At 38.9% G+C, this 16902-nt stretch overlaps 1 protein-coding gene across 6 annotated transcripts in view; it reads left to right on the forward strand.

Annotated features, from left to right (window-relative positions):
* The window catches only part of Unc80 (unc-80 homolog, NALCN channel complex subunit), a 176704-nt gene that overhangs the window by 20546 nt on the left and 139256 nt on the right, over positions 1 to 16902 (forward strand). For all 6 annotated transcript variants that reach the window (XM_035441010.1, XM_035441013.1, XM_035441011.1 and 3 more), the window contains 4 exons: positions 12003 to 12264; positions 13560 to 13694; positions 15191 to 15407; positions 16077 to 16217. In XM_035441010.1, coding sequence (XP_035296901.1) covers positions 12003 to 12264; positions 13560 to 13694; positions 15191 to 15407; positions 16077 to 16217 — 755 coding nt within the window. The remainder of the gene's footprint in view (positions 1 to 12002; positions 12265 to 13559; positions 13695 to 15190; positions 15408 to 16076; positions 16218 to 16902) is intronic.

The following is a 16902-nucleotide window of genomic DNA, read 5'->3' on the forward strand; positions in this document are numbered from 1 at the left end:
CTCCATTAGGTTGTAATTTTAGGCCCTGTGTATAAAGGGGATGGATTAGTTTGTGATATCTTGTATCTGCCTTCTTTGATTTGTAATGTTTTAAAGAGTCTTTTTATGTCGATCACTATGCTGAATATCATTATTTATTGCTGAATATCATTAGCTTGGACAAATCTGTCATCTTTCTTTACTCATCATTGGGTGGATAGTTTGTTGCCATGTTTTATATGTTATGAATAATGCTGCTGGGACCTTCCACTTAAATCTTTTATGGATGTAGGTCCCCATTCCACTGGTGGGCAGCCATGAATAGCATTGCTGAGTTATGTAGCAAATTTATGCCAAAATTTGAAAAGAACTAACAACTTTTTTCCAAAATGGTAGCACTATTCTTCACTCTGGGCCTTTGTATCCTCAGGAACATTTTTATTGTTTTTCCCTTTTTATTATAGTCATGCTAGTGGGTGTGAAATGGGATCTGATTGTGGCTTTCTTTCATTTACTTTCCCCTAATGACTAAGGATGCTCAAGATGCTTTCATAGGCTTATGAGCTATTCAAAGGCACTCTTTTATTAAAGGGCTATTCAAACTTTTCCCACATTTTAATGGGGGTGTCAAAATATTCACTTTTAAAAATCTTTAATATATTCTCCATACAAATCTTTTATTAGAGAAAAGTGATTCACAGGTACCTCCTTCTAGCATCTGGCTTACCTTTTTATTTGACAGCTTTTAAATGATTTGTCTCCACCTGATCCTAAACCAGGTTGTTTAGGTATGTTGTTTTTGAAATTTTAGGCTGATAATCCTTTCTTTGCTCTATGTCTAAAATCCATATATGAATGAGTACATACCATTTTTGTCTTTTTGTGACTGGCTTACCTCACTCAGGATGGTTTCTTCTAGTTTCATCCATTTCCTGCAAATTTCAAGATTCCATTGTTTTTTTTTCCGCTGAGTAGTACTCCATTGTGTAAATGTACCACATTTTCTCTATCCGTTCTTCGGTTGAGGGGCATCTAGGCTGCTTCCAGTTTCTGGCTATTACAAATAGTGCTGCTATGAATGTAGTTGAACAGATGTCCTTGTTGTATGAATGTGCTTCTTTGGGGTATATGCCTAAGAGTAGAATTGCTGGATCTTGTGGTAGACTGATTCCCATTTTCTTGAGGAGTCGCCATACTGATTTCTGAAGTGGCTGTACAAGTTGGCACTCCCACCAGCAGTGGAGGAGTGTTCCTCTTTCTCCATATCCTCTCCAGCATGAACTGTCATTGGTGTTTTTGATTTTGGCCATTCTGACAGGAGTAAGATGGTATCTCAGAGTTGTTTTGATTTGCATTTCCCTGATGGCTAGGAATGTTGAGCACTTTCTTATGTGTCTTTCAGCCATTTTAGATTCCTCTATTGAAAATTCTCTCTTTAGTTCTGTACCCTACTTTTTAATTGGATTATTTGGTGTCTTGGTGACTAGCTTCTTGAGTTTTTTGTATATTTTGGAAATCAGCCTTCTGTCAGATGTGGAGTTGGTGAATATCTTTTCCCATTCTGTGGGCTGCCATTTATTGAAAACATAAAGCCCTGTAGAAAAATATTAGAGTCTTTATATTTGTAGACTTAGTACATATGCATTTATTCATTGGTTTTTAGTAGGTGGTACAATAATGGTCCCACGTATCTTACTTTAAAAAAAATCTACCGGTATAGCTACTTCCATGTTTTAGCTCTTCAGAACAAGCCAAAATATAGGAGGTTCATTCCAATCCAAGTCATTTACAGTCTACCTTCTTATTGCCTCTCACATCCTTCCTCGTGGTCATTTAATTTAAATTCTTACCATTTTCCTATTTAGATTTCTACAACTGCTTCTAGTATCCATCTCTACATTCAGCATGTCTTATCTTTTTATTCACTACATGTGTCCTGCTACCATACTGTTTCCGACTGCCCATGGGCTAAAGAGACAAATGATCTGAGCCTTTACAAGTGGGCTGAAAGTAGATAGGATACCTGCCTTGTACATGACTACTGAAAGGGAAGAAGGGGGATGCAGTGGCTCCAGGCATTTCTAATGCTGAGCTGGAAGTGGTGGAGACCCTTTCCCTAGAATGCAGGTCATTCTTGGCCATGGCAATTTGCTTCTCCTTCTGAGCTGCTGATTCTATCCTCCAAGTCAACTTTGCTTTTCCCAGAAACATAGCATATGAAACATAGCTTATGTTCTCCAAGTAACATTTGGAGGAGGGGTTTAAGAGCCTGTTTTCAATGTCTCTGGAAGTGTTTTGACCAATACAATGTTTTTAAAACTTTTATAGGTTCACTATGAATTTTATCATGGTCCAGTGGATAGACAAAATCCACATTTGCATATCTCTGTCTTAGGCATCTGTGGAAAAATAATGCTCATAATTTTCTTATAACTCATTAGATATGTACATACAAAAGAAAATTATATAAGCAAACTGTTGTATAAGAATAATAGACTATGAATTTGTATAATAGATAATGTAAAGTTATATAATAAATAACAATATAAGGACAATAATAGGCTATTATATATGCATTATGAATAAATGCATATTTGTAACATAAATGTATATATTATAAATATGTACATATATAGTTGCATCACACTGTCAAGTTTTGTAAAGGGCCTTTGTCAGATTCAATAGAATTCTGAAATGTGACCTTAGCTTATTTTGAAGTCATAACAAATATCTCTATAGCTTCACCCTTGGTTTGATCTTTAGATGGTGTTTATCTAACAGTTCCCTGGAGTTTATGTTTTTCAGTCCTCCATTTCTTAATTTTAGCACCATTTGTTCTCTGTAAAAGCTGGAAATTTTCAATATTATGTCTCACAAATATTTAATTTTTTTTCAACTCGTATCTCTTCTGGCTTACTATAACCAACAAAAAGAAACAAGTAGGTGTCTTTTGGACCTTATCTGGATATCTTTCATTAGATCACCTAGTTTTGGGGGGACATTTGTGTATGTTCCGCAACAATGCAAACTTAGTCCTGCCTCTACATAGCAAAAATTTTCAGCCCCCAGGCCCAGCAGCAACCTCTTGCTCCACCAGCAGCTCCCTCAAAGTTCAGAAGTTGTATTTACAATTTATAGAAAATATACTAAAAAAAAATCACACTCCTCATTTCTTTTTATAGGTTCTACCTGTTCCAGGGTTCTACAACCATTCCCCAAGTTTAAAGTTTATTTTTTTGCCAAAATCTCTTTTGAATTACTCTCAGTTCCTCAGCATCAGGGTCCCTATTTAAGTCCACACACGACATGGGTATTGGCTTCTCTTATGAGAGAGAGAGAAAGAGAGGAGAGAGAGAGAGGGAGAGAGAGAGAGAGAGAGAGAGAGAGAGAGGGAGAGAGAGAGAGAAGGAGGGAAGAGAGAGAGAGACCAATATAGAACTTCAATGTTATAGCACACTCTGAAACTCACAGACTGTTGCTTCTATTATATCCTGTGCATCACGACATCCAACCCTGGTAGAGTATGGGATTATCCTATACTAGTGTGTAAGGACTAGGAGGCAGGGAGCAATGGGAACTATCTTAGAGACCAGTGTCACACAAATAATAAAAACCTAGAGACAGGGAACAGAGGAGAGGGGAGGAGAACATGAGTGATCAAGAATGTCTGGGGGAAGAACAGAGAAGGAGAGTAAGGAAAGAGATACCTTGATAGAGGGAGCCATTATGGGCTTAACAAGAAACCTGGCACTAGGGACATTCCCAGGAATCCACAAGGAAGACTGTTACGATAAATCTTTCCGCCAAAAGCCACCCAAGTTCTACGGCCATGTGGGCAGTTTCTGCCAGCTGCCCGAGTTCTGCCCGCTGCATGGATGGACAAAATAATACAGAGACATATTAGGTACAAATGCTGCTTGGCCAATGACTAGGATTTCTCATCTGCTAGCCCAGTCTTAAATATTATAAATCTATATGTTTTATAAGACTTATCTTATAGAGGATGCCTTTCACTGGCACCCTCTCTTGCCGGTGGCTCACATGGCACCGCTGGAGGATATGAAGGGGAAAAGGGACACTTCCTGTTCCTCCTTGCTTAAATATGAGTCTCCTTGCTATGTCACTTCCTACCTAGATCACCACTTTTCTACTACATTTCCCAGAATCCTCTTTGACTCCTAGTCCTGTCTAACTCTCTGTCTCATTGGCCAAACAGTATTTTATTTATCATCCAGTAAGACAAACACATACACAGAAGCACTTCCCCCATCAGATGACCCCCAAATTAAGAATCTAAGTAATAGTGGAGAGGCTACCTTAAATGTTCTCCCCTATAATGAGATTGATTACTACCTTAAATGCCATAATAGAGCCTTCATCTATTAGCTGATGGAGCAGAATCAGAGATCCACAGCTAAGCACTGAGCTGAACTCCTGGAATCCAGTTGTAGAGAGGGAGGAGTGATGAGCAAAGGAGTCAAGACCATGCTGGGGAAACCCACAGAAACAGCTGACCTGAGCAAGTGGGAGCTCATGAACTCCAGACTGACAGCTGGGGAACCTGCATAAGACTGAACCAGGCCCCCTGAATGTGGGTGTCAGTTGGGGGGCTTGGGCAGTGGAACCAGTATTTATCCCTATTGCCCGAATTGGCTTTTGGAGCCCATTCCCTATGTAGGAATACTCTCAGCCTAGATACTGGGGAGAGGGCCTCTGTCCTGCCCCAAATGATGTGACAGACTTTGGTGATTCCCCCATGGGAGGCCTCACCTTCCCTGGGGAGTGGGTGGGGGATGGGATGGGGATTAGTGGGGGCAATAGGAGGACAGGAGGGAGAGGGAACTGAGGTTGGTATGTAAAATAAGATTGTTTTTTAATTTAAATAAAAATTAATGAAGAATAAATAAAAATGTGATAATACCAAAAAAGCCCACCCCTGAGACAGATATTGGGGTTCAAGCTGAAGATCAGAGAAGCGAAGCAGACAAGCCAGGAGAGAATTCTCACCTCTACCAGTGCTCAGACTGAAGGGGTGATCCACCGAACCTCAGATTGCATCTCCAGACTGCACTGCTCTCCACCAAGCTTCAGAATCCTAGACTGCTATGCTCTCTTCAATGTGGCTGGAGACTACTTGCCATATGAGACCCTTTGCTTCTTCCTTATATATCTCTCTAGTGCTAGGATTAAAGGTGTGAGCTCTGTTAATCTTTTAGACTGATTCACCCTTGTGTAGCTCTGAGTGGCCATCTGCCTCTATCTCCTGAGTCCTAGAATTAAAGGTGTGTGTCACCACTGCCCAACTTCTATAGCTAACTAGTGTGGCTGGCTCTGCATTCTGACCCTTCATGAATCATGAATCATATAACACCACAGACCAGCAATAACAAATGATATCATGATAATGTCACTATCATTTATATACTATAAATTTTATTAATACTTTTTCACAAAATGTTGAATGTGCCTCTTCTACCAGTTCTGATTTAAGTTAAAAAATGTATAATTTGATTTAATATAAGAAGTAATCTCTTACTTCAAATACTCAGGTTATGCCAGATAGTTTTAAAAAGTCATAAAGTACCACTATGAAAGTAAAATATTGAGGCTATAAAATACCCATACTTTATTTCTTGCATAGTTATCATTGTGGCCATCATAAACATTTAGAGATTATAAATATAAGCAGAAAATGAAGTTCTTTTCTCTGAAAAAAATCAAGCTGTATTGATTCTACTCTGATTATGTATAAAAACAAAGCTAACTAAATTGTCCCATATTCTTACTTATGAAAGGATGTTGTTTTGTTTTCTGACATTACTGAACTCAAGCCATCTGCCTGTCATCTATCTACCTACCCATGTGAAATTTGCCCATCTATCTGCATTTCTTAACATAAATACACAAACATACACACACACACACACACACACACACACACACACACACACACACGCACACGCATACACACACACTCCCATAGCACATTATATGAATTAGACATGAATCAGTGGTGCTTTGGAAAAAAATGAGTTGTCTTCTTTCTGCCTAGCTACAGTGGCTGGTTACCATGGAAATTATGCACAAGTTAGACTGCTTAGCAAACGCTAGTGTTAATGTATCTCCATTGGAGGAGTTCTCGTGTTCATTGGACTTGAAAAAAGAGCCTTAATAACAAAGCTGTGCAAATATCCTAGCAACCAAAGATGTCTACCTAGATCAAGCAAATTCAGATCATTGTGGCCTGTGCCCTGACCTTAAGTGAACTCAACATTACTCTTTCCTGCACACTGCAATCAGTGAGCAAGTAACTAGTTTTAAAATTGATGTAAGATTACATCTTTAATTAATGAATTGCATAGACATAATTAATGCTTCATTAAACACTGCAGAGGGTCAAGAGTGATTCCCACATTTCTCTGCTATCACGGAATTTTGCTTCCAGAGTAGTCACTTGCTTTCAATATGTTCTTCTCTCGTCTCTCAGTACTCATTAATGATAATTCGGTTTCCTAAAACTATAATTTTTTGGGAATAGATTAAAGCCATCTTACCTTTGTAAAGATCTTTTCTCATCATCTTTGCTCATTTTATACACATAACTTAGTGAAATATTACTTAAATGTATTAGAAACATTTAATTAAATATATTAGAAATATTTAAATATATTTATTAAATTATATGCTTATATAAAACACACTCAACAGATTATATATTAAATTATAACTATAAATTAGATTTATAATTCTAAATGAATGTTTAAATTAATATTTAAAATATTGAGAAATAAGACGTACTTCTCCATTAGGTAAATAAATGCCATTAACTTCTCTGTGAGTCTTTTTTCATTATTTCCATATATGTCATTTAGAAGAAAAATTACATTCATATTCAGTTATGAGATTTTCTTTTTTTTTTCTACCCTCTCATGTTCTAATTTAGTGAAAATGGCTTTTAACTTCCATTGGCCAGTTAATTACATATGATAATGATGTCCTAGATGAAATACTTTATCAATTTTACTTTTTTAGTCATCTCCAACCATTAGAGCTCACACTTCGATTTAAATAATAGAGTGACTGGAAGAAAAGCTAAAGGTACATGAGGTTATAACTATTTACTGCTGAATTCCTTGGTAATTAATTGTTGCTATTTTCAGGGAGTCTTGGGTGAGGGTTGGTAAATTTTGAGGTAGTAGTGAGCTAGTTCCATGGGATGGAAAAAGAATTTTCCTTTCAGGAAAGAAGACCCGCAGTGGCAGCTGGAGGGAGAGGAGCCACTGAAGAGAACATGACAGCTAAGATCAGAGTCAGGGAATGTGAAAGCCTAGCCGCCTGAGAGTGAAAACAGCAGATGTCCCAGAGTCCTGGGATGAAAGTAACAGTTACAGATAGACTCTGGGGGTAACTGATGCAGTCAAAGGAAGTTACAGATTGACTATGGAGCAGAGAAACAACAGCCAAAGAAAGGAGAAAGAATTAAAGGATAAACTTTATTAGAACAGACAAAGAGTTCCCATTAAGGGATGGGAGGGGCCCCAGAGGTGTGGATCCACCCAGGGTCTCTAAGTTGGACTTTTTATAGGTTCCAGGGACCCACCCATTCAGACTTCTCCCTCATTGGTCCTGCTGAGTTTCCCCTGCAGGAGCAATTACTTGGGGGTGGGGCAAACGTGGGAGCAAGAAACAGCCCTTCTTAAATGGCCATACCTGTTTCCAAAATCAGCCCAAATTCCACTTACCCTCTTTCAATTTCAAATACAGTTTCCTCCATATCAAACAATGAATCTATGATTATCCTAGTTGGGGACATACTTTCTGGTCACAACCATATTTATATCTATGGAGTCTTGCTGTTCTGCAGCCCATCATCAAATCACCGAACTGACAAACTCTGTTAGAAGGAAGGAGGAGGAACAGGAAGGAAGGAAGGAAGGGAGGGAGGGAGGGAGGAGGGAGGGAGGGAGGAGGAGGGAGGGAGGAGGGAGGGAGGGAGGGAGGGAAAGAAAGAAAGTGGTGGTATGATATTGATGTTAATGCCTAGAGAACTTAACTGAACAGTTAGTCCTTAATTTTAGTTGAATAAACTCATTGTGTAGAGAAAGACATAAGTTTAGTCTTCAGGTGTCCTGGGACATGAAGTTGTCAGCATAACATCCAAGTCATGGTGTTTTAATTTAGCAGTTGTTTTGAATATTGGTCTAAAAAGACAAAAAATATCCTTTAAATGTTTCTCTAGGGCACTTGTTCTTCAAATTTATCAAGGGCATTTAAGGAATACTTGATGATATTGTTTAAAATAAAACTTCCTGGCCCTGACCCTTAGACATTTTAGTTTAGCAAATTTTAAGGGATACCCTGGTGTCTGTTTGCTTAACATCTTCACCATTTCTTGTGCTCCTTGGGAACTTCATGGAAGTGGTCCATTGGCACCTCATATGGGACAATGTTCTAAGGATTTGAAAATTTTAGAATATTACCTAATCTAATAACTAAAAAATATGAGAACTCTAAGGTATGGAGACAAAGGCGAGAGTTTATAATAACTACAGCTAGTCAAAGAGGGAAATAATTCCACTGACCTGCTGATATCTGCCTTCACTGCAGAGGATCAGTCAAGAAAATAATGGCGTTCACAGACCCTTATAAATTAGATGACTGTCATGAAGGCTTGAGGACCTGAAATTACACAGCTGGTGGCCAGCCAACCTCATATTTTGTCTTTTCTTTATAGATCTAATACTGGAAAGAATTCCTGTTAGCTTAGGTGTAAATGATAGGCTTAGAGGACTAAGTTAGATCATGCTTCTTTAAGGAAGAGAAATGCAGCGGGCTTGGGGAGGGGAGAGTAATGAAAGTCTCTTAGAAAAAATGTATAGAAATGAAAATAAAGGTTATTATTTTCCTTCAAGCAGGAGTTGAGGGTATAACTACTAAGATCCAGAGGGCAATGAAGACCCCAGCGCACAATTTGAAAAGATAGTGAAAGAGGTTCTTTGCAATAAATGAATGAATAAATAAATAAATAATCAGAGTTGAAAATCAGTGCAAGTATATCAATAACTGGTACACCAATGCATGCATAATAAAAAAAATGAGGTTGGAAAAGATAGCAAGGTACACATTCATTTACCCAGAACTCAAGAGACTAAAACAGGAAGATCATGAGTTCAAGTCCAGACTTGGCTACTTAGTGAGTTGGGAGCCAGCCTGAGCTACATGAAACCTTATCTCAAAAACAAAACAACAATAACAGTGAGGAGGATGAGGAGGTGGAGGAGGAAAAGGGAACATAAAGAAAATGAATGGAATGCACATTAGACAGGTGTTTAGCTCTGTATGAACTTTGCATTTCATTCTAAGAATGATTTAATAATTGGAGGAATGGAGAACAAGGGAAGAAACAAGGAGATTTGAAGGACATAATTGTGATTCTCCTGGTGAAATGTGTTGACCACTAGCACTTGGATATTGTCTATAGGTAAAATTGATGAGAAGTAGTGGGAAGGAGAATCTCTTGGACTTCAGGATAGATTTTAAATTGAATCTCAGGGACCCTGGGGTAGATTTAAAATTGGCCTGTAACTGACAACCAGAGTACTTTACTTCCCAATCCAGTGTATATGACAATTTAGGGTTATATAGAAGGTCTGTTCAATATGATTTCCATCCTAGTTAATAATTTGGTGTATATGCCGGGCAGTGGTGGCACACGTCTTTAGTCCCTGCATTTGGGAGGCAGAGGCAGGTGGATCTCTGTAAGTTCAAGGCTAGCCTAGTCTACAGAGTGAGTTCCAGGACAACAAAGGCTACACAAAGAAACCCTATCTTGAAAAAACAAAAATAAATAAATAATTTAGTGTATGCCATCTGATGTGCTTGAACTTCATAAATTTAATTTCCTACTTTCTAGTTAAATTATCCAGAATACTCAGCTATAAGACCACACTAAGGGCTGGTGAGATGGCTCAGCAGTTAAGGACTCTTGGCTTTAAGCTTGATAGCCTAAGTTTGCTGTCTCTAGCCCACATGGTAGAAGGAGAGAACAGACTGCCACAAGTCTTCTCTTCTCACTACACCCACAGTGGTGCAAGCGCACATATACAATAAATAAAATCAATAAAATTTGTAAAAGATGCAAGTTCTTTTTTAAAGACAGCAATGACATTCAAAAATTTCATGTACACAGACAGCTGCCACTCACTATACCAGGGGATGTTGTTAGTGATAACAGAAACAGCATTGTGACATGTGCTTTGATAAGGGAGTAAAACGGGCTGTGAAAATGACAAACAGGGTATCAGATGAGAGTGATCTGGATTTGATTTTTTAAAATATTTCTAGAACTTTCATTTGTAGATGTGTGTGTGTGTGTGTGTGTGAGAGAGAGAGAGAGAGAGAGAGAGAGAGAGAGAGAGAGAGAGAGAGAGAGAGAGAGAGAGAGAGAGACTTTCATGATATTTGATGAAACCGTGAAAAAGAACCAAGGTTCCACCAGAACACAAAACCATATTCCATGTGACTTATTTCCAATAATAGTCTAACTGTAACCATGTCTCACTTTGTTAATTTTAAACCACTGATAAATTGTAGCTCTTCAATTCAGTACATGCCTGTAACCCTAGTGCTTGAGATGCTGAGTTAGGAGAATTAAGAGTTTGACCATGCTTCCTAGGGAGACCTGTCTCAGCCAAACAGGCAGGCAAATGAACAAACAATGAAATCCCCAAAATAAGGACCTTGGGAGTTCAGGAAATTTGCTCCTCGATCTCAATGGCTGCATTTTTTTCTCAAGAGGTCTTCTTTGTGTGAGATAGTGTCAAAACTTCTGCCTGCATCATCTCACCCAGCTCCCAGAAAGCCGATTTCATTTTGGCATTTATTTTCTATCATTCTTGCTGGATTGTGTGTTCCACAAGACAGGCTTTTACAACCACAGCTATCTTAGTTTGGGCTGCTGTGACATAGCCTGAGTAGCTTCTAAACATGAGAAATGTATCTCTGACAATCCTGGAGGATGCGCATCCAAGACCAGGGCATCCGGATAATAGGTTTGGGGTGTAGGCTTCTGATGTTCCTATGTGACAGAAAGACAGCAAGAGGGCACCTTGAAATCGCTTGTGTAAAGGGTGTCATACCCACTTGTGAAGACTCATGACTTGATTTTCCCCACCCCTAGTTACTCGCACATTGAGATTTGAAAATACTAATTTTCAAGGACAAAAATCATTCAGGCCAATTCTCTTAAGATACCTAACATCATGTAATAATCTAGGTAATTACTTAAAACTGTTCTTTAGTATAGTATAATTATTTAATTAATGCATATATCATGCATTTAAGTGGAATAATAGCATTCTAAAACTTTGAGAATTTTTGAAGTCACTTTTGCAGTCTTACATAGATATGTAACTTGAGAATTTTTCAAAGTGACTAATTTTCATAATAATCAAACTTTGTTTGGAATATTTCTGTTTTGGGGGGAGGTTGTTTTTGTTGTTTTACATAATACTTTCACCCTGAACTTAAAATAGCCCAAGCCAGTAAGGAAGACAAATATTGTCCCTGCTTTTATTGTAGTCAAACCTGATAGCTTAGGAAACAATGACTTGACTCTCATCAGTTTCTTCATCACTGCCTACCACCCAAATTACTCATCGACTCTGCCGCAAATAGACGATGCTCACACTCAACTCACGATGTTTTTTTTTTGTTTTGTTTTTTTAATCAATACCTTTATAGACATGGGTTCCTTTAACTTAAAATAGCAGTTTATTCTTCCTGAGCCAACTTTACATTGCTAGTTTCTTACCCATCCTTCAAAAATCTCAATGTTTCTACTTTTAAGAAATACTCAGCAAAAGTGAAATGAGCTAGACTAGTTAGGGGGACATTAGAGTGAACCATGCAAGAAATGAGTGAATGAATAAATAAGTGAAAAAGTAGAGCCTTAGGCTGGATTATGTTGCCCCGTGGGAGGTTTCATGCCAGCGTAATAATCTTTTCTCTATTACTGGGACCAGGGCCTCTCTTGTGATACCACCATGCCAGAGGTCACGCTATGCCACCTACTTTGATGTTGCTGTTCTCCGCTGCCTCCTCCAACCCCACTGGTCTGAGGAAGGCACTCAGTGGTCCCTGATGTACTATCTACAAAGGCTGCGACATATGCTAGAAGAGAAGCCAGAAAAGACCGCAGAGCCAGATATTCCTCTCCTGCCCAGGCCCAGGAGTAGCTCAATGGTGGCGGCAACTCCTTCGCTCGTGAACACCCACAAGACTCAAGTAAGCCAAATCTGGTTCATTGTCACCTGGGCTAACAGCATCAGCTATGACACATTCTCTCTTTCTCTTCAGGCTTCAAGCAATTGTGCATTCCCATACCTAAACCTTGGTTGGTGACTAACTCTCTTGTCAATATCCTTCTCTTCTGTTGCATGGCCAGAACCTTTGGCTATTCTTCAGATATCTATTTACCATTGATAGGAGTGTACCTTTTGTACGTATACTTTAGTGTAAGCCTGTGTTTATACAGAACATTGGAAACTGGGTTTACTGGAAAAGTCAGAAAAACAATTATAATAGGAATCTGATGTGCAGCCTCATAATTAAAGATCATAAAGTAGGAAATTATCATTTCATAGGACACGATTCAACATTTTTTGCTCCACTCAAAATCTTAAGCATCTCAAAGCTATCATTGGGAATACTACCTTTTTATGTACAGGCTTACAATTTATGATGAATATTTGTAGAAGTAACCTAAATACAGCCTGATGTGGTCACATTCCTATGAAGATTGTATTCTGATAAATGATGCCCACCTATCAGTGCAGCAGTTGCTCTTCCTATCTTTCTCATCAGCTCCACATGGTGAAAATATAGAGAAATGATTAGCTTGCAGAACACTCCAGCTGTTCGGTTGTAGTTAAACTTGAGTGGATTGGTTCTGAAAATGTTTTCCTGCACATTCCAAAGATAAGCAGTGATTTGGTGGTAGACATCCTCCCACAAGTAGCATCTCCTTTAATAAGTTATTAACTGGAAAAACTCTCATGTTGGGAAGATCTGGATGAGTTTGGGGAAGAGGAAAATGATCAAAATATAGCATATGATAAATTTTGTATATTAAAAATATAAGCCTGGCATTAGTTGCACACGCCTTTAATCCCAGCACTCAGGAGGCAGAGGCAGACAGATCTCTGTGAGTTCAGGACCAGCCTGGTCTACAAGAGCTAGTTCCAGGACAGCCTCCAAAGACACAGAGAAACCCTGCCTCAAAATATATATATATTATATATATATATATATTATATATATATATATATATATACCTGTTTTCTTAGTATTTTGAATCTTGGACTATATGGCCTCACTGTTAAAATTTGCAAAAAAAAAAGTTATGATTAATAGGAAACATCTTTGTCATAGCAGAATTTAGATTCCGGAAGTTCAAACATGCAAGTTAAAATTTTACAGATCTCAGAATAAGCATAGTGCCATTAAAAAGGTGACTCAATAAAATAAGTATTGGGGTTATCTAAGTCCCTAGTCATAGTCTATGTTTATTGTTTGTTAAGGATCTCACCATGAAGTGTAATGAAGAAGAAAAATCTCTAAGCCCTGAGGCTTTTTCCAAGGTTTCATTGACCAATCTTCGAAGATCTGCAGTTCCTGATCTGTCTTCAGACCTAGGCATGAACATTTTTAAGAAGGTGAGTATGCATTTTGGTATCCCAATTATTTAGAAAATCAGAGGGGCATGCTGTCCCTTAATCTGTCACAGGAAACAGGGGTAGAAAAGGAAGAAAATATCAGCTTCTAAGTGTTAACAGTGACTCACAACATGACTCTAACCCAATGTGTGTGTGTGTGTGTGTGTGTGTGTGTGTGTGTGTGTGTCCTGTTCTAGACGTTTACACAGTTATCTCGAAGACCTGTTCTGGTAATTCAGTGTGATGGTGGAGGAAGTGGGGGGCCAGAGAAGCTAGTTTTCATTCCATTTCATTATCAAATACTTTATACAAGTAGTTCTTACTTGATTCAGCGAGAGCCTATTCTTCAATTTTTTAGGACAGAAATTAACCCACAGAAATGTTTAGCAGTTTGCTCAAGCTTAATGTTAACCTCAAAAACAAGACTTCCATCTAAAAAATTCACATTCTTCTGGACTGACTCCTCTATCTCTTCTGTCATTTATAGAGTTAATCAACTAGGAAATGGGGTGTGTGTGTGTGTGTGTGTGTGTGTGTGTGTGTGTGTGTGTGTAGCAACTTTGCTTTCTCTTTTTCAAAATAATGTATTTAATTATGTCAATGAAGAACATAGAAACAAGTGTTTACTCATCTAGCAGCTCAACTCATTATGAAATAATGAGTTGTGTCTTCTTCACTAACCTTCACTAATAGCAGTAGGCACTGATCATTCTTCTAAAACATTGACTATTTGAGAGGAGAAAAAAAGAGATATTTTTCTACTCTTGTTGCAAATAGGTATTTTCAAGTGCTTCAAAAATCTAAGTGCCCAGGTCTGAGACTAGAATAATGCATACAAAATCAATCACTGAAAGCTAGATTCAGACATGGGTATTTTTCAAAGCTTTCCAAGTATTCTAAATTCTGGGTTCCCCTTGATTTTGAATACCTTTGGTATGAATAATAGATTTGTACCAATGTCTGTTATGTGTCCTCTTTGACCATTCTTGTGAACAGTGAACTTGCTAACTATAACAATGGACCTCAAACTTGTAAAGTAAAACAGTTGAAGGAGACAGGCCCAAGCAATGTTTTAGGACACTGATCCTCTACCCCTGTGGTTCCTGGCCTTTAGTGTACATCAGAGATCAAAGGCACCTATAGGGCTTGTTAAGTCATAGATCACCGGGCTTCTCCTTCTGAATTTTAGATGTTAGGTATATCTGAGAGGGAAGCTGCAGGCTTGCATTTTCAACAAGTTCCCAATAGATGCTGCTGTTGATGGTTCAGGGGTCTCCTCTGTGAGAACCCATGCTCAAACTTATTCAACAGAAAGACTTCCAGAATGTAGCATTTTGCTTGGTTTCTCTCACTCCATTAACACCCTTGTGACATTTTCTCCCTGTTTGTTGGATGATACTCAGTAATGTCCTGTGAGTCCTCTTCCTAGAACATTTCCTGTGTTAACTCTTACATCTGCTTTGCCTTGTGTCTGCCTTCATCTCTCATCATTGCAGTTCAAAAGTCGCAAAGAAGACCGAGAGCGGAAAGGCTCCATTCCATTTCACCACACAGGGAAGAGGCGACCTAGAAGAATGGGTGTACCCTTCCTGCTGCATGAAGACCATCTAGATGTGTCACCCACCAGAAGCACATTCTCATTTGGAAGTTTCTCTGGGCTTGGAGAAGACAGAAGAGGCATTGAAAAGGGAGGCTGGCAAACCACCATCTTAGGTAACTACAAAGATCTCACCAGCAGGGCATAACCAAGGGACCTATTTGTGAATGTGGATCTCAGGGTCCCTTCCAAATCTAGATCTATCTTGAACAGTTCTTTCGAGAACACTGAGCCCAAATGCAAGTTCCCTAGTATTAAAATAATGTGAAGTTTTCACAACCAAAATAATGCAGATAATATAATTAATTATGCAAGATTTTTCTAGGATTATCCAGTAAAAGTTATATCTCTTAGATCATTATTGATGCAGAAACATGGCCATAGAGGATTCTGTATATTAATTTTCATTTTTTTCATGTAATTACAGACTTTTACTTACCACTTATTTAATAAAAGAAGGAGAGCAAAGGCAATAGGCACCCACACCCCCCTTGGATGGCATATTTAGAAGGGAAGCTTAAAATCAGAAGCTGACAGCCAGCAAGCCACAACAGATGGTCTTTGACATTTGTCTTAGATTGAGGCTGACCTTATCACAGGCAGTTTCTTCAATCATATTGACCTTGACTATTCTCAAGACAAGTTCAATTCTTGCTATTTTGGTAGAGTTTCATGCTCATCTTCATACCCTCTCACCCTATTGCTGTCGTCTAGAACAACAAAAATCTCAGTAGGGACTCTTCTAGATTTTAAAAGCTTCTTGTGATGACTCTCATCCATCTCAGGGAAATTGACCCGGCGGGGCAGCTCAGATGCAGCCACTGAAATGGAAAGCCTGAGTGCCAGGCACTCCCACTCACATCACACCCTGGTGAGCGACCTGCCAGACCACTCCAACAGCCATGGAGAAAACACTGTCAAGGAAGGTGGGTCCAGCATGCATGGTAGACAATAGGCAGGATAGGGAAGGAATGCAGATTTCTTTCATGGTTTCCCATTCATAAACTGTTGCCCACACATCATAGGGGTTCAAATGCTGTGATGAACACCATTACCAAAAGCAACTTGGAGAAGAAAGGGTTTATTTGACTTCCACATCACTGTTCATTATAGAAAGAAGTCAGAAGAGGAGCTCAAATGGGGCAGGAACCTACAGGCAGAAGCTGATGCAGAGGCCATGGAGGAGTGCTTCTTACAGATTTGCTTTTCAGGGTTTGCTCAGCCTGCTTTCTTATGGAACCCAGGACAACCAGCCTAGGGATGGCACTACCCACAATGGACTGGACCCTCTCCCATCAATCACTAATAAGAAAATGCCCAACAGGCTTGCCTGCAGACTGACCTTAGGGAGGCATTTTCTTAACTGAGGTCCCCTCCTCTCAGATGACGTTAGCTTATGACAAGTTGCCATACAACTATCCAGCACACTGTGCTGATTGTTCTCTGAATCCTTATATTTTCAAATCCCTACGCTCTTTCATTTATATTGCCCAGAAATTTACATGTTAGCTATTCTTAGCACAGCGTTAGTAGCAGGGGATGTCTGACACTGCTTGATGAGCACCATACCCAGGGGGAGAACAAGGACAAAGCACTCATACATATTTTAAA

This window comes from Cricetulus griseus, chromosome 2 (genome assembly GCF_003668045.3).
Source record: "Cricetulus griseus strain 17A/GY chromosome 2, alternate assembly CriGri-PICRH-1.0, whole genome shotgun sequence".
NCBI classification, from domain to species: Eukaryota; Metazoa; Chordata; class Mammalia; order Rodentia; family Cricetidae; genus Cricetulus; species Cricetulus griseus.